The sequence below is a fragment of the Coturnix japonica genome, chromosome 2, assembly GCF_054131305.1.
Source record: "Coturnix japonica strain WE chromosome 2, WE-NBRP24, whole genome shotgun sequence".
NCBI classification, from domain to species: domain Eukaryota; kingdom Metazoa; phylum Chordata; class Aves; order Galliformes; family Phasianidae; genus Coturnix; species Coturnix japonica.
Window position 1 is genome coordinate 126507922 of NC_140664.1, and position 15335 is coordinate 126523256.

The following is a 15335-nucleotide window of genomic DNA, read 5'->3' on the forward strand; positions in this document are numbered from 1 at the left end:
CAGCCTTCTTTTGGGCTTCACATCTGAGCAGGCCTCAGCCATCATAGGAAACACATTCACTGCTACCATTACAATGGAGGGTTGGGGTTTTATTTTCTGTTTTACATTTGCTTCAGATCTGATAGATTTTTGTACCCACAATATTCAGTGCTTCAAATTATCAGGTGGTCTAAATAAGGTCTATTTTTCCCTGTGCAGTCTAAGGTCTCTTGGCTTTTGATTTACACTTTAATTTAGTCTGAAGGAAATAGCAATATCAGATGCTAAGGTAAGCATTTTTTGTTGGTCGCCCTCCCTGTCACTCCCTCCTGTCAAAGCCTTTCAGCTCGCTGAGACAGAACAAGTATTTGAGAGAAAAAAAGCAGCTCATTTCTGAGTAGATCAGTCCACACCTCACAGTTCTTAATCCAGTGGATCATCCCTCCTCCCTTGGCACAAGTTCATTTCATATCACTGGGAATCATCATATCCCCAGCCCATTCCCAAGAAAATGATGAAATGGGGATGTACACAAGCTACTTGGAGTAATTACATAAATACTTCTGCTGAAAGGTACTACCTTGAAATCAGAGCCTTCATGATTTAAATACATACCTGATTGTTGATGGTGTAGTTAAGGACTTTATACCATTCATTAATGAAGCTGTCATTATCAGACTGAATTAAGAGCTCAGTTCCCTGGCGGGTTTTTAGCTTTAAAGAAACAAAAACAGAAATCACAAGAATTGAGAAGCATAATAGAACTCCAAAATCCAATTAAATCAGGTTGAACTCCTCTCTGGCACAACATTCAGATGATAAATAGCTACTCTAAAATCAGTAAAAACACAAAGTAATATATCTTAAAATTGGAAAGTATATCCTCTCCAAACATATTAAGAACGGACATTTTTTACAGGTACCAGAATCAATAGAAATATATGATTTAAAGAGAAGAAACACAAAAGAACTGAACTACATTTAGAGATAATTTCTGAAGTTGCTCGAATGCCTGAAGTTTTGCACTTCAGTAAAATAATTTACCTCAATAACATTCTTTTTGCTGGATTTGTCCTTTGAAGCCCAGTCAATCAGTGCCCCTTTGAGATCCACTGTAAATTCTGGCTTGGACTGATTGACACCAAACTTCTGGAAAAAAAAAGAACAATGATGAACTTCAAAAAAAAAACAATAATAATAATGAAAACTTCCAAGATATATAGACTTACAATCCCTAAGTGTAACACACCATCACTTGATTCACAGCCTACACAATATAAAGCAATCACAGTATCCTGCCACAAATAAACTAATGTAATACCAAGAAAACTGAAACAAACCAAAAGCTCTTTATTTGTGCTTATTACGAACTGCTCAGCCTAAAGACTTTAAAATTCCAGTCATTTTAAATGCTGATCAGATTTCAGCAGACTTGTTCCTTTCGAAAGTGGTAGAAGTCTATACAGAATCTGATCATAGCTTGATTCTTGTTGAAAGTCTCAAGCACCTTCAGTTTTTACATTATCGGAATAGATTTTCTTTTTAAATGTTCCCAGTGATGCCTTCCCCACTAAATCTACTCAGTATTTTCCTTTAGTTTTCCTTCAGTATGTTTCCTTTAGCTTACCCTAGTAAGTAAATAGAAATCAAAGTCACTGTTTAGCTTCTAAAAAACAAGTAACCAAAGTGATAATGAAGCATTTAAGCTATAATCAACCCTTCAAGCAAACTGGAGGAACACAGCATGAATAAGAGCTATTTCTACTTCCTACTTTTACTGTTATGCTGGGTATAACAAAGTACTTCTACCAGGGTCACAGTCTACATCCCATAGCTTTAAAATATAATTTCTCAAGGAAGACAATTTGCAAACAAATAGCTCTAACTGTTAGTAAATTTAGTTTGTTTGTTTTTAATGTACAGAGAAAGCATTAAGTCAATTGGCTGCAGAACTAAAAAAATCTGATGTACATGCAGTGTACATGGGACAGTGCAGCATCCAATCCATCACAAGGGTTCTTTTCTAGTTATTAAATAATAATAACTTAAATATATATATTTTGTGCTCATGTGACAACTCAGGCTGACCCGAGCCTCAGGACAGCCTCCTTGCTGCAAACATCATCATAAGACTTCCAGTCTGTACCACAACAATCACACCTGAGGTGAGAAAACACCGTTCAGGAAACAGAACTAATCTGCTGCTTCTGATTAAATTCACAGCAAGGATGTTAATTAACGCTAACTGTGTTTTAGAAAGGCTGTTTACAGCTAGAAAATCTTCCTGCCTAAAGGCAATTAAACAATGATCAGAATGAGACAACCTAACCTGTGACATCAGAATGAAAGAATACTTCCAGTGTACGCAATGCCAACTAACATCTGAAAAGACCCCCTGCTTTCTGTCTTTATTATCAGATTTCTCATCTAAGGATGTTTCTTAATAGAGGCCCAATTCAGAAATGGAGCTCACAACAACCCTGGTGCATGTTGGAAAACATTTAGGCTTTGCCACTGGAGAGAGCATGAGACTAGAGCTCCTCTAGTCCTCTGCAAGATAAGGGATTTGTTACCAATGCCTTCCCCACGATGCTGAGCAGCAAAGGAGATGACCTGCAGTGTGTGAAGTCAGTTAACATCAGCCACTGATGTTTAGACCACAAGGAGTGGCTCCCCACTGCCCTCTGGTATGCCCCCATTTGCAGAACTCCACTGCTACCTCAAACAACGCTGTACTTTATCCATTTATTTTACTTTATTAAGCTTCATTACCTTCATCATGTCTGAGAAACACAGGACAGTTCCCCCCCCAAAGAAAGAAGAAAAAAAGCCAGATATTGCTAATATTGGGGGGGAACAGCAAAGCAAACACTCTAAGTCTCTCCACAAGGCACCTCTGATAAACCAACATATCACAGACTTGTCACAAACTTAGAATTTCCTTGAAGAAATAAGTTAAACCTTCAGCCTCTCCTTTGAGCTACCCTGCCTCAGTTCTTTTCTGTTCCTGCCTGTGGGGAGGTGAGAGGCCAGCCACGATTTTCTTCCTTAGAAGCTTCCAGGAGAAAATCTTGTGCAAGGCTGCCGGGATGCTCAGCTTACAAGGGTTAGCTAGAGGCAACTGAATCCTCCTTTTCTTGAGTGCAGTACTAAGAAAAGTTGTCCCTTTAGCATTTCCTTCCACCTTGACAAAGTCTGCTTCCTGAAAACAGAGCACAGTGCTCAGCCAGCACTGGTCAGGGTACATGCAGCCCTTACTCCCAATTCTGTCTACAGTTCTCTTTTCCGCTGTCAGGGAAGTTGCTGAGAGCAGAAGTGAAAGAGAAGGAGGGAAGAGGTCTAGAACATGGTGCTGAGAAATGCCTTAACACAGTAAATTGTCCTCGAGTCTCTTCTGACAGATTTTTCTAGGAAAAAGAAGTAGTCATGGGATGTACTTAGACATTTTCAAGGCATTTTGCAATTCTCCCTTTTTGGAAAGTGTAACGACTGTTGTTTTTGTTCCATTCAGACACAGGTGCTGAGTTGGATGAGGACTGACTGCCTTGAAGACATCAGAATCACTTTTCCCTGTTTTCAGGAGTTGTCTCCACATCATGGGAGCCCACGTAGGACAAACTACACAATCTGTAGTGGGATATATTTCAGGGCTTTTTTGGAAACTGAACTGGCTATTATGTATAGGAAAGCATTGGGAAACACAAATGACATCTGCCCATCTAATAATTCTGATCCCAATCAGTTTCATAGAACGTTCTAATTCCATGTCTTCTTCAGAAAACAGTACCAAGACACAGATACTTCCTTGGGACTGGTAACACAACTTTAGAACTTACAGCTTGGACAAGAAAAAGAAAAACATGAAGACTGTTTTTTCACCATAGCAGATTTACAGAGCTCTTCTGAAATCTACCCAGGAGTATTTACATCTCAAACATTTCTCATTATTATCAGCTGAGACCTGTATACTCAGCTGTGCAATACTGATGAGCTATGGCAGTGTACACACAGCGCTCTTGTACACCGCAAGGAGTGGTATGACACAGTAAACAGAGCTTGCCCACATGAACTGTGAAGAGCACTTATTCCCTTGATCTTTCAGTGGGAAGTTTACTCACTTCTGGTTTACCACCAGCACACCCAACAGTGAGGAAACACAGCTATTACATAAGGTTGACAAACAAATCCTTTAAGCAATTACTATTTGCTGTGGTTGTTTTTCTTTTTGAAGCCCCATCACTAATATCCGTCAGTAGCTCTTACTTCTTATTCAAAACAAGAGAGAAAAGCTTTCAACACACTGAAAAGAACTGAAAGGGAGGTGAGTGAGATCTGCTATTTCCCTTATAGAAAACAGCATTTTGAAAAAGATAACTGCACAAAAATTATGTGGCTTCCACACACACGTTCACTGGACAGAAACAGAAAAAGCTGCATCATTTTTAGCACAAGCTTAATTGAAAAAGCCTAGAGTTACTGCCTCCTTACAAATAATAATAATAATAATAATAGAGCCATGGTAATCAAAAAGGTCTAACATTTTCAAGAATCTTGATTGAATCCAAAACATTTAGCATCCTCTGCACTCTTCAGGGAACACAGGAGAGATAGCAACATACAGTGACTGCCATGTTATAGTCCTCAAAAAGCCAAGGAAGTGATATATTGCTTTGAATGTTATATATGATATACACTATAATTCAGATCGGTTTGCTTCTCTTCCTTTTTTGACTATTGCAGCTGCTGATGTGAGGTCTTAATTTCTGGCATGATTTATTTAACTTTTCCCTTCTCTGGTATTTGTAGAGCACATATACTGTTTATGCCCCCTGTTGCCTTCTATACTGTCTCCGTATGAAACAATATATATTTTTTTTTTCTTTACTGTGAAAACTTTAGTTGGATTCTGGTTAAATTAATAATCAGCACTAAGACATTAAAAACTGCTTATATAGCCAGTCAAGCCTGTTTCCTCTTCTAAGAAGAGTCTTGACTAATTTCTTCTCTCCCACCATGAAACTACCACATTAGCTACCAACATTTTATCAGTTTCCAATAAAAAGAACATCCCAGCTTGGCAGCTACACTTCAAAATATGACTAATACAGATGCTCAAATTACACATAAGGAGTCCTATAGATCACTATCAGCTATCTGTATGTAGTATATAGGCAGAACAACACTGAGCTTTTTTTTTTTTTTTAAATGCATAATATTTACATTTTAATTACAGATATAGCTGAAATTAATCAGTATCATGTACATTCTATGAAAGGCACCACAGGAGCCTTAAAAACACTCTATTAGTTCTGTTAAAAAAGAATTAGTCACAGTACTTGTTAAAAAAAAAAACAAAACATGACCGTATCGTGCTGTTTATTAGTTAAGCCACCAGTGGTTCAAACATTAGGCAAATTTGGGATTAAAATTCTGGTGCTGATGAACCAGGAGATCTTTGAACTTTGTTCCATTAAAACAACCACAGTATTACTGCAATATACTTTTGTTAATTTGTATCTCAAAAACAAAAAAAAAAAGAAAAAACTTTGAAAAATAGCAAACAGGACACATAAGGTGTTATTTGAAGTGATAGAACTTAACAAACCTTGGGAAAGTTTAAATTTACTGTCAAGATTAGCGGCAAATAGCCTTACAGTGACAAGAGGCATGCAACAAGAACACATACACTGATAGCTGAAACTTGGGCAGAGTTTACATAGGTGACAGCAGGTCGACGACTGAGAGCATTTTTCCAAGAAGAAAGCAGCGAGAGCAAGAGCTCAGGGATTGAGCCCCCCAGGCAAAACGACTTGATGAGAAAAAGGAAGAAAAGTGATGAAGTCACAAAACAATGCACAAAAAATGATATGGTTACATCAATTACTAGGCTGTGGCTAAACAAACATCCTTCTGTTAAGATGAAGAGGTGAAGAGGAAACATAATTCTTCTCTCATGTCACATAGACTTGACTTTACTCAATTATAACACTAATAAAGATCAACGCTTCTGTCAAATTTGGTGGAATTTTGAATATCCCCCCCCAAAATCTTGTGCACAAAGATCACAAAAGGCACGTGTTGAGTAAAGCCAAATGCAAACCTGCACACAGCTGATGCTCTCCCTTGATGTTCTCAACTTAATTATAAATACAAATAGGACCAAGAAAATAAAGTTGTGTATATTGTCAGGTATTTAAGTTTCACACAAAAATAATCTCTTACTATATATAGTGACCACAATACTTTTGCCGTACTTAAATTATCAAAAGAATTGGTAGTTGTTTTTTTTTCCCACTAAATGACCATTTGAAAGGTGTAACACAGCCAACATTGCTCTGCCCAACCAAGCAGAATTACGTGACTTTTCTTTTTGTTTTTTTACAGATCACAGTCTGGTATGCATTTATTTCTAACTGTATCATACAATAATCAGGAACAGTGATATAATGAACACAGTTAAAATTAATGTGCTGTGCTTTTGTTTTGCTTTTTTCCCGTCAATTGTTAAATTTGCATTAAGAGTATTAAAAAGTTTTTAGAATTAAAAAATAATAGTATTCTTTGTTCACAGAGGCCAAATATCAAAACTCATCCCTGAACGGCTGTGAATTTTCCAGTTCATGAAGTAGGATGATGAAAATGAACTTGACTGGACAGGGACCGAAGGGCATGAAGGGAGACAAGAGAGCAAGTTTTAAAGCTTTCCAAATCCAAGCACTTCCTGCTTTGGAACTCACCTTTTAAGATTCTCCAATATCTCATTTTGTTACTGAAGTTAATGTATGAAAAAATAGTTTACAAGTTTATTATCATTTCTCTCACTTATGAATAATACTAACTATATTTACCTAGTGTCCAACATTTACAGGTGGGAAAGTCATTGAATTTCAGGTGTACGTGTTTCTGTTCATTTTTCTGTGCATCATACCCCCTTCCTCCCCCCACACTCAGTATGGGCAGATCTCCTTAGGTTACAAAGTCCACTTCCTACAACAAACAGCACAGTCCACCTCATCTCATGCTTCTAAATGCTTATTCTTTTTTTCTTCCCTACTATTTTCCATCTGTTCGACCACCTTGTCCAACTTCATCATTTCCATTCTCTGCTATTCCCAGTGCAACTTTACCCACTTTCCTGTGACCATCCCTCCTACAGCAACAAAATGGCAGAATAAAACTAAATCAAAGCTTTGAAAAAGAATGGCCAATATCAATTCGCTGCCCAAAAAGAACTGTAGGAGCAGAAAGTGAGTCAAGTAGAAAGACCAGCAAGGTACAGCAGCGTAGCTTACATTAGTAAGATGAAATTTTGTTGGGTCAGCGTTCTGGAATAACCAACACTGTATCTGACCACTCCTAAGCTACTGTAGGAAATCTACTTTTACTTCTGATATCAGACTTCCAAAGTAAGTATGTAAGCCATAGGTAACAAACCGTTTTTATTCAGATTCATGTAGGAATGTAGCAGGATTATAGCCAATTTAACTATAATGTTATTAAACTAGAAATTGTATCAAAATGGAAGAATCATTGTCATTGTCTTCAGTGTGAAATCTTTGTTTCAAAATAGATGCAAATATTTATCATGCATTATGTGGATATAAAACACCAGTTTGTAAGCCATCACTAAACAGTTAGACAACAATAAATTTTTTTTTTTTTCAATTGTGCATATATATCGGTATTTAAGACCAAAAAACAACAGGGCTGTAATTTGTTGTGCTTTATGATATTAACATTTAAAAGAAGGCGAGGCCTTGTTCCAGAGCTTACCCAGCCAGTTCCACTTCCTTGGGTTTTAGTGAAGAGCAGTGATGAACCTTGTAATACCGCCCAGGATGACATCCAATTCTTTCTGCAAATATTTGTAAACAAAACATAATAAATTGACTTTAAAAGCAGATATTAAAGCTGTCTATCACTGTTGCCCAGCTGACCTGCATGTTAATATACTTAACCATATATATAGTCATTAGTGCCATCAGTAAGTCTTAATTGCTTGCATATTTGCAGAAGTGAACATATGTTAATTGTCCCAGCCTGACTATCAAAGTCTAAATCAAACAAACCTAATTAGTAGTGGGAGCAGTTCACCAGAAGGAATGCCATACAATTATAATTTCAAAAGGGCTAATCTGGAATGCTCAGCCTACTGTGTACTAAGGAGATTACAAAAAAGCACTGCATAATTCTGAAATTGACTGATCACATCTTACTTGGATGCAAGTGTCCCACTTTTATGCAATAAGCTCATTTACACCAGCAACAAAATATTTGTTACACATCCAAACAAAAAAAAAGGAACAAATCAGTTCTTTAGCTGTCTGACAATTTTTGTGTTTGAATATCTGCCCTGAGGTTAAAAGTAAAATAAAATAGAAAGCTTTACAAGCTCTAACAATCCATTCCCACTGCCTAAGCGTTAATTATTATTGAACAGCTCTCAAAGTGACAGGAGGGTCATGTTGCATCCTTCTGATAAAGCAGCCCAGTAATCCAGATCAGTGATTCCAAACAGATTTGACCTAAGTGATGAGGGTATAGTGCACCAGCAACATCTTGTACAAGCCACCATCTACCTCTTCCTACCAGGCTCTTAGGAGCAGCTCTGGGGAACCAAGTTGGAGAATAAACCTGTTGTCCACCCACACTGGACTATGTCAGAGTATGTCTGGAAGATCAGCTGCGTGCTAACAATTTAATCCTTAAAAAAATAATGCTTCATGCATCAGAAATTTGGGAATGTTGATATGGACATATATAATACTAGACCTAAGAAAATAAAAAAATTAAAGGTAAAAAAGTAAACCTAAATTAAATATGAGGAAAAACCATGTTTAGACACTATTTGGTACTGACTCTGCAAACACTCAAATTAGGTTAGACATTTTTAGCCCATTTTACATTAGGATTTATAAAGCAGGTACCTGCCTGTGAAACTAAGAAAGGAAACTAAAAATGAGGCCATTCACCACATACAGGTAGATTAACACTGATATATATGAAATATCTTGCCCACTAATACGTAAACATACTTCTAAAAGTTCAAGACCTACCGAACTTTCTTTCCATTTTCTGTTATTTTTGTCACATTCAATAATCCGTACTTCTCTTGACCCTGCATGAAGGAATAAGACAAATTAAAATGAAAATCCGCAGTTATTGCCTTGACATCAGTCAATTCAATCCTCTCAAATAATCAGTACCTGGCAACAAGCCATCTCTGCCAGTGTTGTAACGTAAGAAATTGCTTTAAGTATATTTAAACATGCAGCAACAGTAAAGTCAAGATTTTTCCTGGGAAAACATTGCAGTATACCAATTACCATTGAGAAGGTATAAAGCTTTCCTTCTTTAGGGCCTAGGTTTTTTTAAAGAAAATCTTAAAACTTTTGTGATACAATACAGTGGAAATTTTAAACAAGGATATATTGATTAACAGTAATTTTATGTTGGTGGAGGTATCTGACAAACAAACAACCTGAATTCACTGACAGGATTCCTCCTACTCAAGTTAACTAAGCATATATTTTAAATAAATCATGCCTGAAATGCATAAGACTATTACTATAGTGATTTTCAAAACAGATCAGCAAAACAGTGTCCTATTTTTTCCTAACCCCAAGTAAAAGAAACGATTTTTAATCTACTTAATTATGCACTGTCAATGAAAATCATTTATATTTGTATGATTTGTATACCACTGCATAAACTTGGAGATCAAGCAGTGAAAGGCAGAAAAAGAACAACACTGAACAAGAAGGGCGCGTTTAAGTTACAAAGGGATGAATATTTCTAGTTTCTGTGCAAGAATAAGAAAATAAGGCATGATTAAAAAGAAAATATTTCAGGATAAAAAGGAAACTGTCAGTTTGTACTATTCTCAAAATGAACAAACAAATTCTACCATGTCCAGTCACTCCAGTTTTGTCCCACCAGTTCCTGTGTATTTCTTAATTCCTTTCTCTTACAGCTTTTAACCACTCCCAATTTAAGAAGTAACCCATTAGTTGGAATAATCAGCTAGGGAAAACATCTAAATTAGCTTTGTCACAACACAAATGTCCTCAATTTTAGATCCAATGAAAATAGAAGATATTTAGAGGAGAATGTTAGAGAGAATATCTCAAATTAAAGCAGACCACAGAATAATCACAGGACACATTATAGAAGAGGGAAATGTGACTCTGACTTTGTCATTATCAGAGACACAGACCTGTATTTCATGAATCTTACACATTTTTATCTGCATGTTTCATGCGGTCCACATTAAACACTAGAGATGTGTTTTCAAAGATAGCATTTATCTGGTGATTCACATGTTGTTTTGGTCCATTAGTAATTACTTGTCTTAATCTAATATCTCTATTGAGCCAGAGTATTTCCCCAAGCCAGTGAAAATACACATTATTTACCAAAAATAGGATTTCACTGACCGAGTAATCCATGCTCACTTCCTCAAATATTCTGTGGCATCAAAAAAAATGGCACATGGAACTGGGAGGAATGTTCCAAAACAGAACTTGGAAAGCATATCACCATGTCTTACTCAACAGCAACACTAGAGGGTACTAATGAGAAAATTATGGTAATATTTAAGTGGGGGGAAGAGAAGTCTAAATAAAAACTCAAAAATGCAACTTTTTTATGGTAATATTAACTTCCAGAGACAGCTAAAGAGGACAGACTTTTTTTCCCTATTGTTTAAAACCAGGATCAATTTCTGCTACAGAATCTAATATTTCAAGATCAAACAAATGTTCGCATTTAAAACTTCAACAAAGGCAAAAAAAAAACCACAAATCTGTTTAGCATTCGTAACAAGTGTTGAGCAAGTTGAAGTTTCCCTCCTGTTAGCTATTCTATGAAAGCAAAAAGGCTTATTTATATAAGGCTCTGATGATTACTACATCTTTGTAAGGAGATGAAAACACAAGTGAAAAATAGAGACATCATATCATACAAGCTACTAGTGACTAATGAGATGATAAACTTTCTGTGTCCGCTGTTGTTTATTGCTGCTTGTAACCTTCCAGGTTGCTAGGCGGGAAGGCACAACTTGGAGGAAAAAGTCAGTGCTACATAATTTGACACAAGTAAGCTAAACACATTCACTGTGATACAATCTACTCTCACAAAGCTGTTTTTAAATCAAATATATATATATATATATATGTATATATATATATATATTTAAAGCACAGTTGGATGCAATACATTCCTTTTATAGTGTCTTCAGTTTTATCCCATTATTCTTCCTCAATAACAAGCAAGTTGACTGACAATTATCATCTAATCACAAATAGCACATTTCTACAACAAGTATTTATTGAAACAATTTTCATACTGACTGTGGCTTGATGCTTTGGTGAAGAAGGAGAGGACTCATTTTCAGGAAAACTGGCCTTGGAAGAACTTGATGATTCCTATGGAATTTAAACAATTGGTACAAGTTACTCTTTCTCACATTTTTTTTTTTTTCAATTAAAAAATAAAACCTTCTTACCTCCTATAGGCACACTTTCCAACTTCCCCCCTCGCACAAAAATAGGGTTTTTTGAGCATTCATGATATTCTGAAATACTTGTATTATAAACCTGCTTAACTAAACAGCGTTCTTACAATACTTACGGCCCAATCAAACCAGATTATTAAACATGTATCCATTTGAAAAAAAAAAAAAAAAAGTTAATACATTATCAGCTTAAAGCAAAGCTTTCATCCATATTAAGGAGCAGATTTCTTTGTATGACTGAAATAACATTATGTATTACAAACATGCTGCAGGGTACCATATGAAAAACAAAATCTGAAGAACAGCCTATGCTCCAGTGTGGACAATAAATTTAAGACCATCACAATAAATTGTTACACATACAGAAAAGCTTGTACCAGCTCTATTAACTTTTGTGAGTCGTGACAGTTAATTCCCTTATAGCAAAGGACCAAAACTTTCTGGAGATTCACATTCTACTTCTAAACCAAGCATTAATGATGGAAAAGAAAACTGTCACATATCTGAAAACCAGAAAAAATGCTGGAACCAAAAAAGCATGAGTGTTTCCCCTGAAGTACTGAAAATCTGGTAAAGAATTCAAATAGAAGAAAAACAGCATTTGCTCTCTGTTAGTTCCTGTGTGTTCCTCCCACTCCCCTTTTAATTCCCTTAATAGTTCTCCCAAATTCTGTGCTTCCATTTAAACTGAAGAGTTTGTTTTTTTCCCCTGCACACCTGCACATTAAAATCCATTTAATACATCTGCCTACAGAAGTGGCTCTTTGACTCTACCACTACCTCTTTGACTGTTGTACTGAGAAACAACAATAGCATTCCTAAGGACAAATTGTTTCACATTTTCAGATGTTCACAGGACAAAAATACTGAAATTTGGGAAAACAATGGGAGAACATTAAAAAAGTATCTTCCCTTGTTGCCAGCTAAAAAGCTCATTTGAGGCTGATGAAACCACCTATCTGAAAGCCAGTTGCTATATTTATTTAATTGCATAGTTCTCATGTACTAAGCAGCTCTGGAAGAAGACAACCAGTACACATGGACATTAACTAACCCTTTATCACACACTGCCTCTAAGCAGTACAAGTAACAGCATGTCTACCACTGGAAATAAAATGGGTGCATCAATGCTCTAAGCAAATGAATGGTCTCCCTGTCCTTCCACAGAACACTCAAGGTACATTTTTAATTTTCTTAAAGCACGAACATCGTGCTTCAAATGAAGTTACGTACAGTCACCTTATCAGTAACAAACGCCTGCTGCCTGCTTATTTTAAATCTCTTAGAGCTACAGTAACTTTAAGTCACTGACTTTACAGAAGCAATTTATGCACAGTTTCTCTTGGTTACTACGCTAGACATTTGTACAGTTGTACATTTGCTTCACTGGGCTTAAGGTCTTGGTACTTGACTATTGGGTCCTGAAGTAAACAGCTCCGCCTAACCAATGCATTACATGATCATCTTCATTCAACACTGAGCTACGTAAAAGCCAGTCCAAAATAAATTTAAATCTTGTAAAAAAAAAATCTTCCTTTAACAGTATGGCCAAAATTTTACTTTATTGTCAACAGAAGTATGAAATGTAAATCTGACATGAAATCAGGCTTGATTTTGCAGGACTCCATCTGGCCATTTAAACACACAGTGACAACACATTTGTTATATAAAGGTGCATAAGAGGAATAGGGAGAATGAAGGAGGGCAAAGGGACCTTGGAATTGCTAAAGCCAAACTGATTGCCAGCTAAGCATGATCCCTGTGTCAACATTCTGGGCAGTAGATCCATTTTCATTACTACTACTGTGTTTTGTCCACTTGTCTTTGACATGTGCAATTACACACGCCCACTTACGGGTCATTCTCTGTACTCCCAGAAATACACTAACATCATTTAATTTCTCCATGTATCTTTACAAATAGGAAGCTTGCAAGCCAGTTTGCTGGCATCTTATGCCAGTAGCCTGTGCTAACACTTCAATATTAAAATGCATTTCTGTTTCCATGAGTCTTGGGTCTGACTGCTGTGAAGTTACAGAAATCAGCAAGTCATTCATTGCCCCTACAACACCAATTTCAGTTCCTCCCTGCTTACATCAGCATCATACACTGGCAGAATGGCACAGAAATCAGAAAGAGACAGGCAGAGGAAGAACAACGGAGAGGCTCTGTCCCCATGTTTGCTCAAACAGCATCTGTTAGTTGATAGTCCCAAACAGACTACCAACAACGTGCCACAAAGAATGCACAGAAAACAGCTTCTGTTATTACTGACTCAGCTCTGTTCTGACTTAACTCCCAGCTCAGCTCTGGAGGCGAATCAAAACCAAGAACTACCAGTACTGTGCTCTGCCCTTTAGCAACATTACAACTCTGCTGTAATCAAGCACAACTTTTCCTCTTCGCATATTACAAAGGAGATTAGCAGAACTGTCATTAAAGGGATTACCTCACTACATAACACAACTATTTGTATCTTTACTATTTTTAGTTTAGCAAGCACAAGTTTTATTTCAACTCTATGAATACCTCAGCTACTCATCTGCCATCTTTAAAGCACATTCAAGTTTAGTGTCTCCTACAACTAAAGTATTCAGGCATGAAATATCAGTATACCTTACATGGGAACCTTGCCCACATTCACAATTCTTGAATTTAAAACCTAACTACTTTCCACAGCCTGAACTGAGTTACAGGAAATTCCCAATTATAAGTAAAATTACTCTAAACATCTAACTCTGAATTAACACAAGTTAAGATATTTCAAGGCTAACAAGAATAAGGCTACCACTGACAAAGAAACAACAGTAAAATTATCAGACAGTCCTTGGGTTCTCTGAATGTTATCAAACAGTGATACAGCAGAACATAAAAACAAGATTTCAGAAATTCATACACAGCAGTTTCTTTTCAGTAATTCACAAATCAAAAACAATTCACATTGTAGTATGCTGATTAACTTGCTCCTACCTTATCGTTGGTGTCCAACACAATTGTGCTGTGCCTCCATTTTGTTAAAACTATTGGTTCCTGTAGCCTCCTGTCCAGACTCCTACTCTTTATTATATCTCTTTGCTGCTGTGGTGAAGCATTATACTAAAGAAAAGAAAAATCAAACTATAAGTAGGATCTAATTCACACAAAAGAAGGGCTGCATCTTTACAGTACAAACTTTCTGATTCCTGATTTCATCCAAGTGTGTGAAAATTGCCTTTTTTATTATTATTTTTTTAAAGTTTTGCTTTTAATCTTCAGAACCATCCTGTAGTCCTCTCGACTGATAGATGTTTGATTTCCTGGACAAAAGCTTGCTGTAATCAAATGCCATATCAAGAACTAGCACGGCACTAGAATAAACATATGATGTAAACATTCAAGTTTTTATATTGCACTGACAGTAAAAAACACCTGTCATGATGTAAGATGAGGATAACCCTGCTATTCTACAGTAAGCCATACAGATTAAGAGTGTTTAACTGAATATAATTCTATTTGGACTCAAGATTTCATATACTTAAGAGAGTAGATACTAAGAGGCGAGGACTTCTTCCTCAGAAAAGCTGCACCAACTGTTAAGGGAATTTGTTATTGTGCAACATTTCTAAGTGCAGAAAACAAGTATTTAGTAGGAAATAATTTTAAGACTTGGCAGAGCATTAGGAGCAAGGAAGACAGAAGATCTATGTTCTGACAAACCCAACTCAACAGCATCCAGAGATGAACAGGTTGAGAAAAAATGAAGGCCAAGAGAAAGACCTTAAATTTCGATTCAGCTTTGCAGCACTCATGAAAGTAGAAGAGCCATTTAAATTCATCACCAACTGAGCAGTATAAAGAACTA

General features: G+C 36.4%; 1 protein-coding gene across 27 annotated transcripts in view; it reads right to left on the minus strand.

Annotated features, from left to right (window-relative positions):
* The window catches only part of ARHGAP12 (Rho GTPase activating protein 12), a 65801-nt gene that overhangs the window by 10586 nt on the left and 39880 nt on the right, over nucleotides 1-15335 (minus strand). For 7 of the 27 annotated variants that reach the window (XM_015853160.3, XM_015853159.3, XM_015853155.3 and 4 more), the window contains 7 exons: nucleotides 14465-14590; nucleotides 11331-11405; nucleotides 9036-9097; nucleotides 7753-7834; nucleotides 5666-5788; nucleotides 1024-1128; nucleotides 595-693 (listed from right to left, as the gene is read on the minus strand). In XM_015853160.3, coding sequence (XP_015708646.2) covers nucleotides 595-693; nucleotides 1024-1128; nucleotides 5666-5788; nucleotides 7753-7834; nucleotides 9036-9097; nucleotides 11331-11405; nucleotides 14465-14590 — 672 coding nt within the window. The remainder of the gene's footprint in view (nucleotides 1-594; nucleotides 694-1023; nucleotides 1129-5665; nucleotides 5789-7752; nucleotides 7835-9035; nucleotides 9098-11330; nucleotides 11406-14464; nucleotides 14591-15335) is intronic. The other 20 variants (XM_085538864.1, XM_085538862.1, XM_015853156.3 and 17 more) reach the window with 6 other exon arrangements.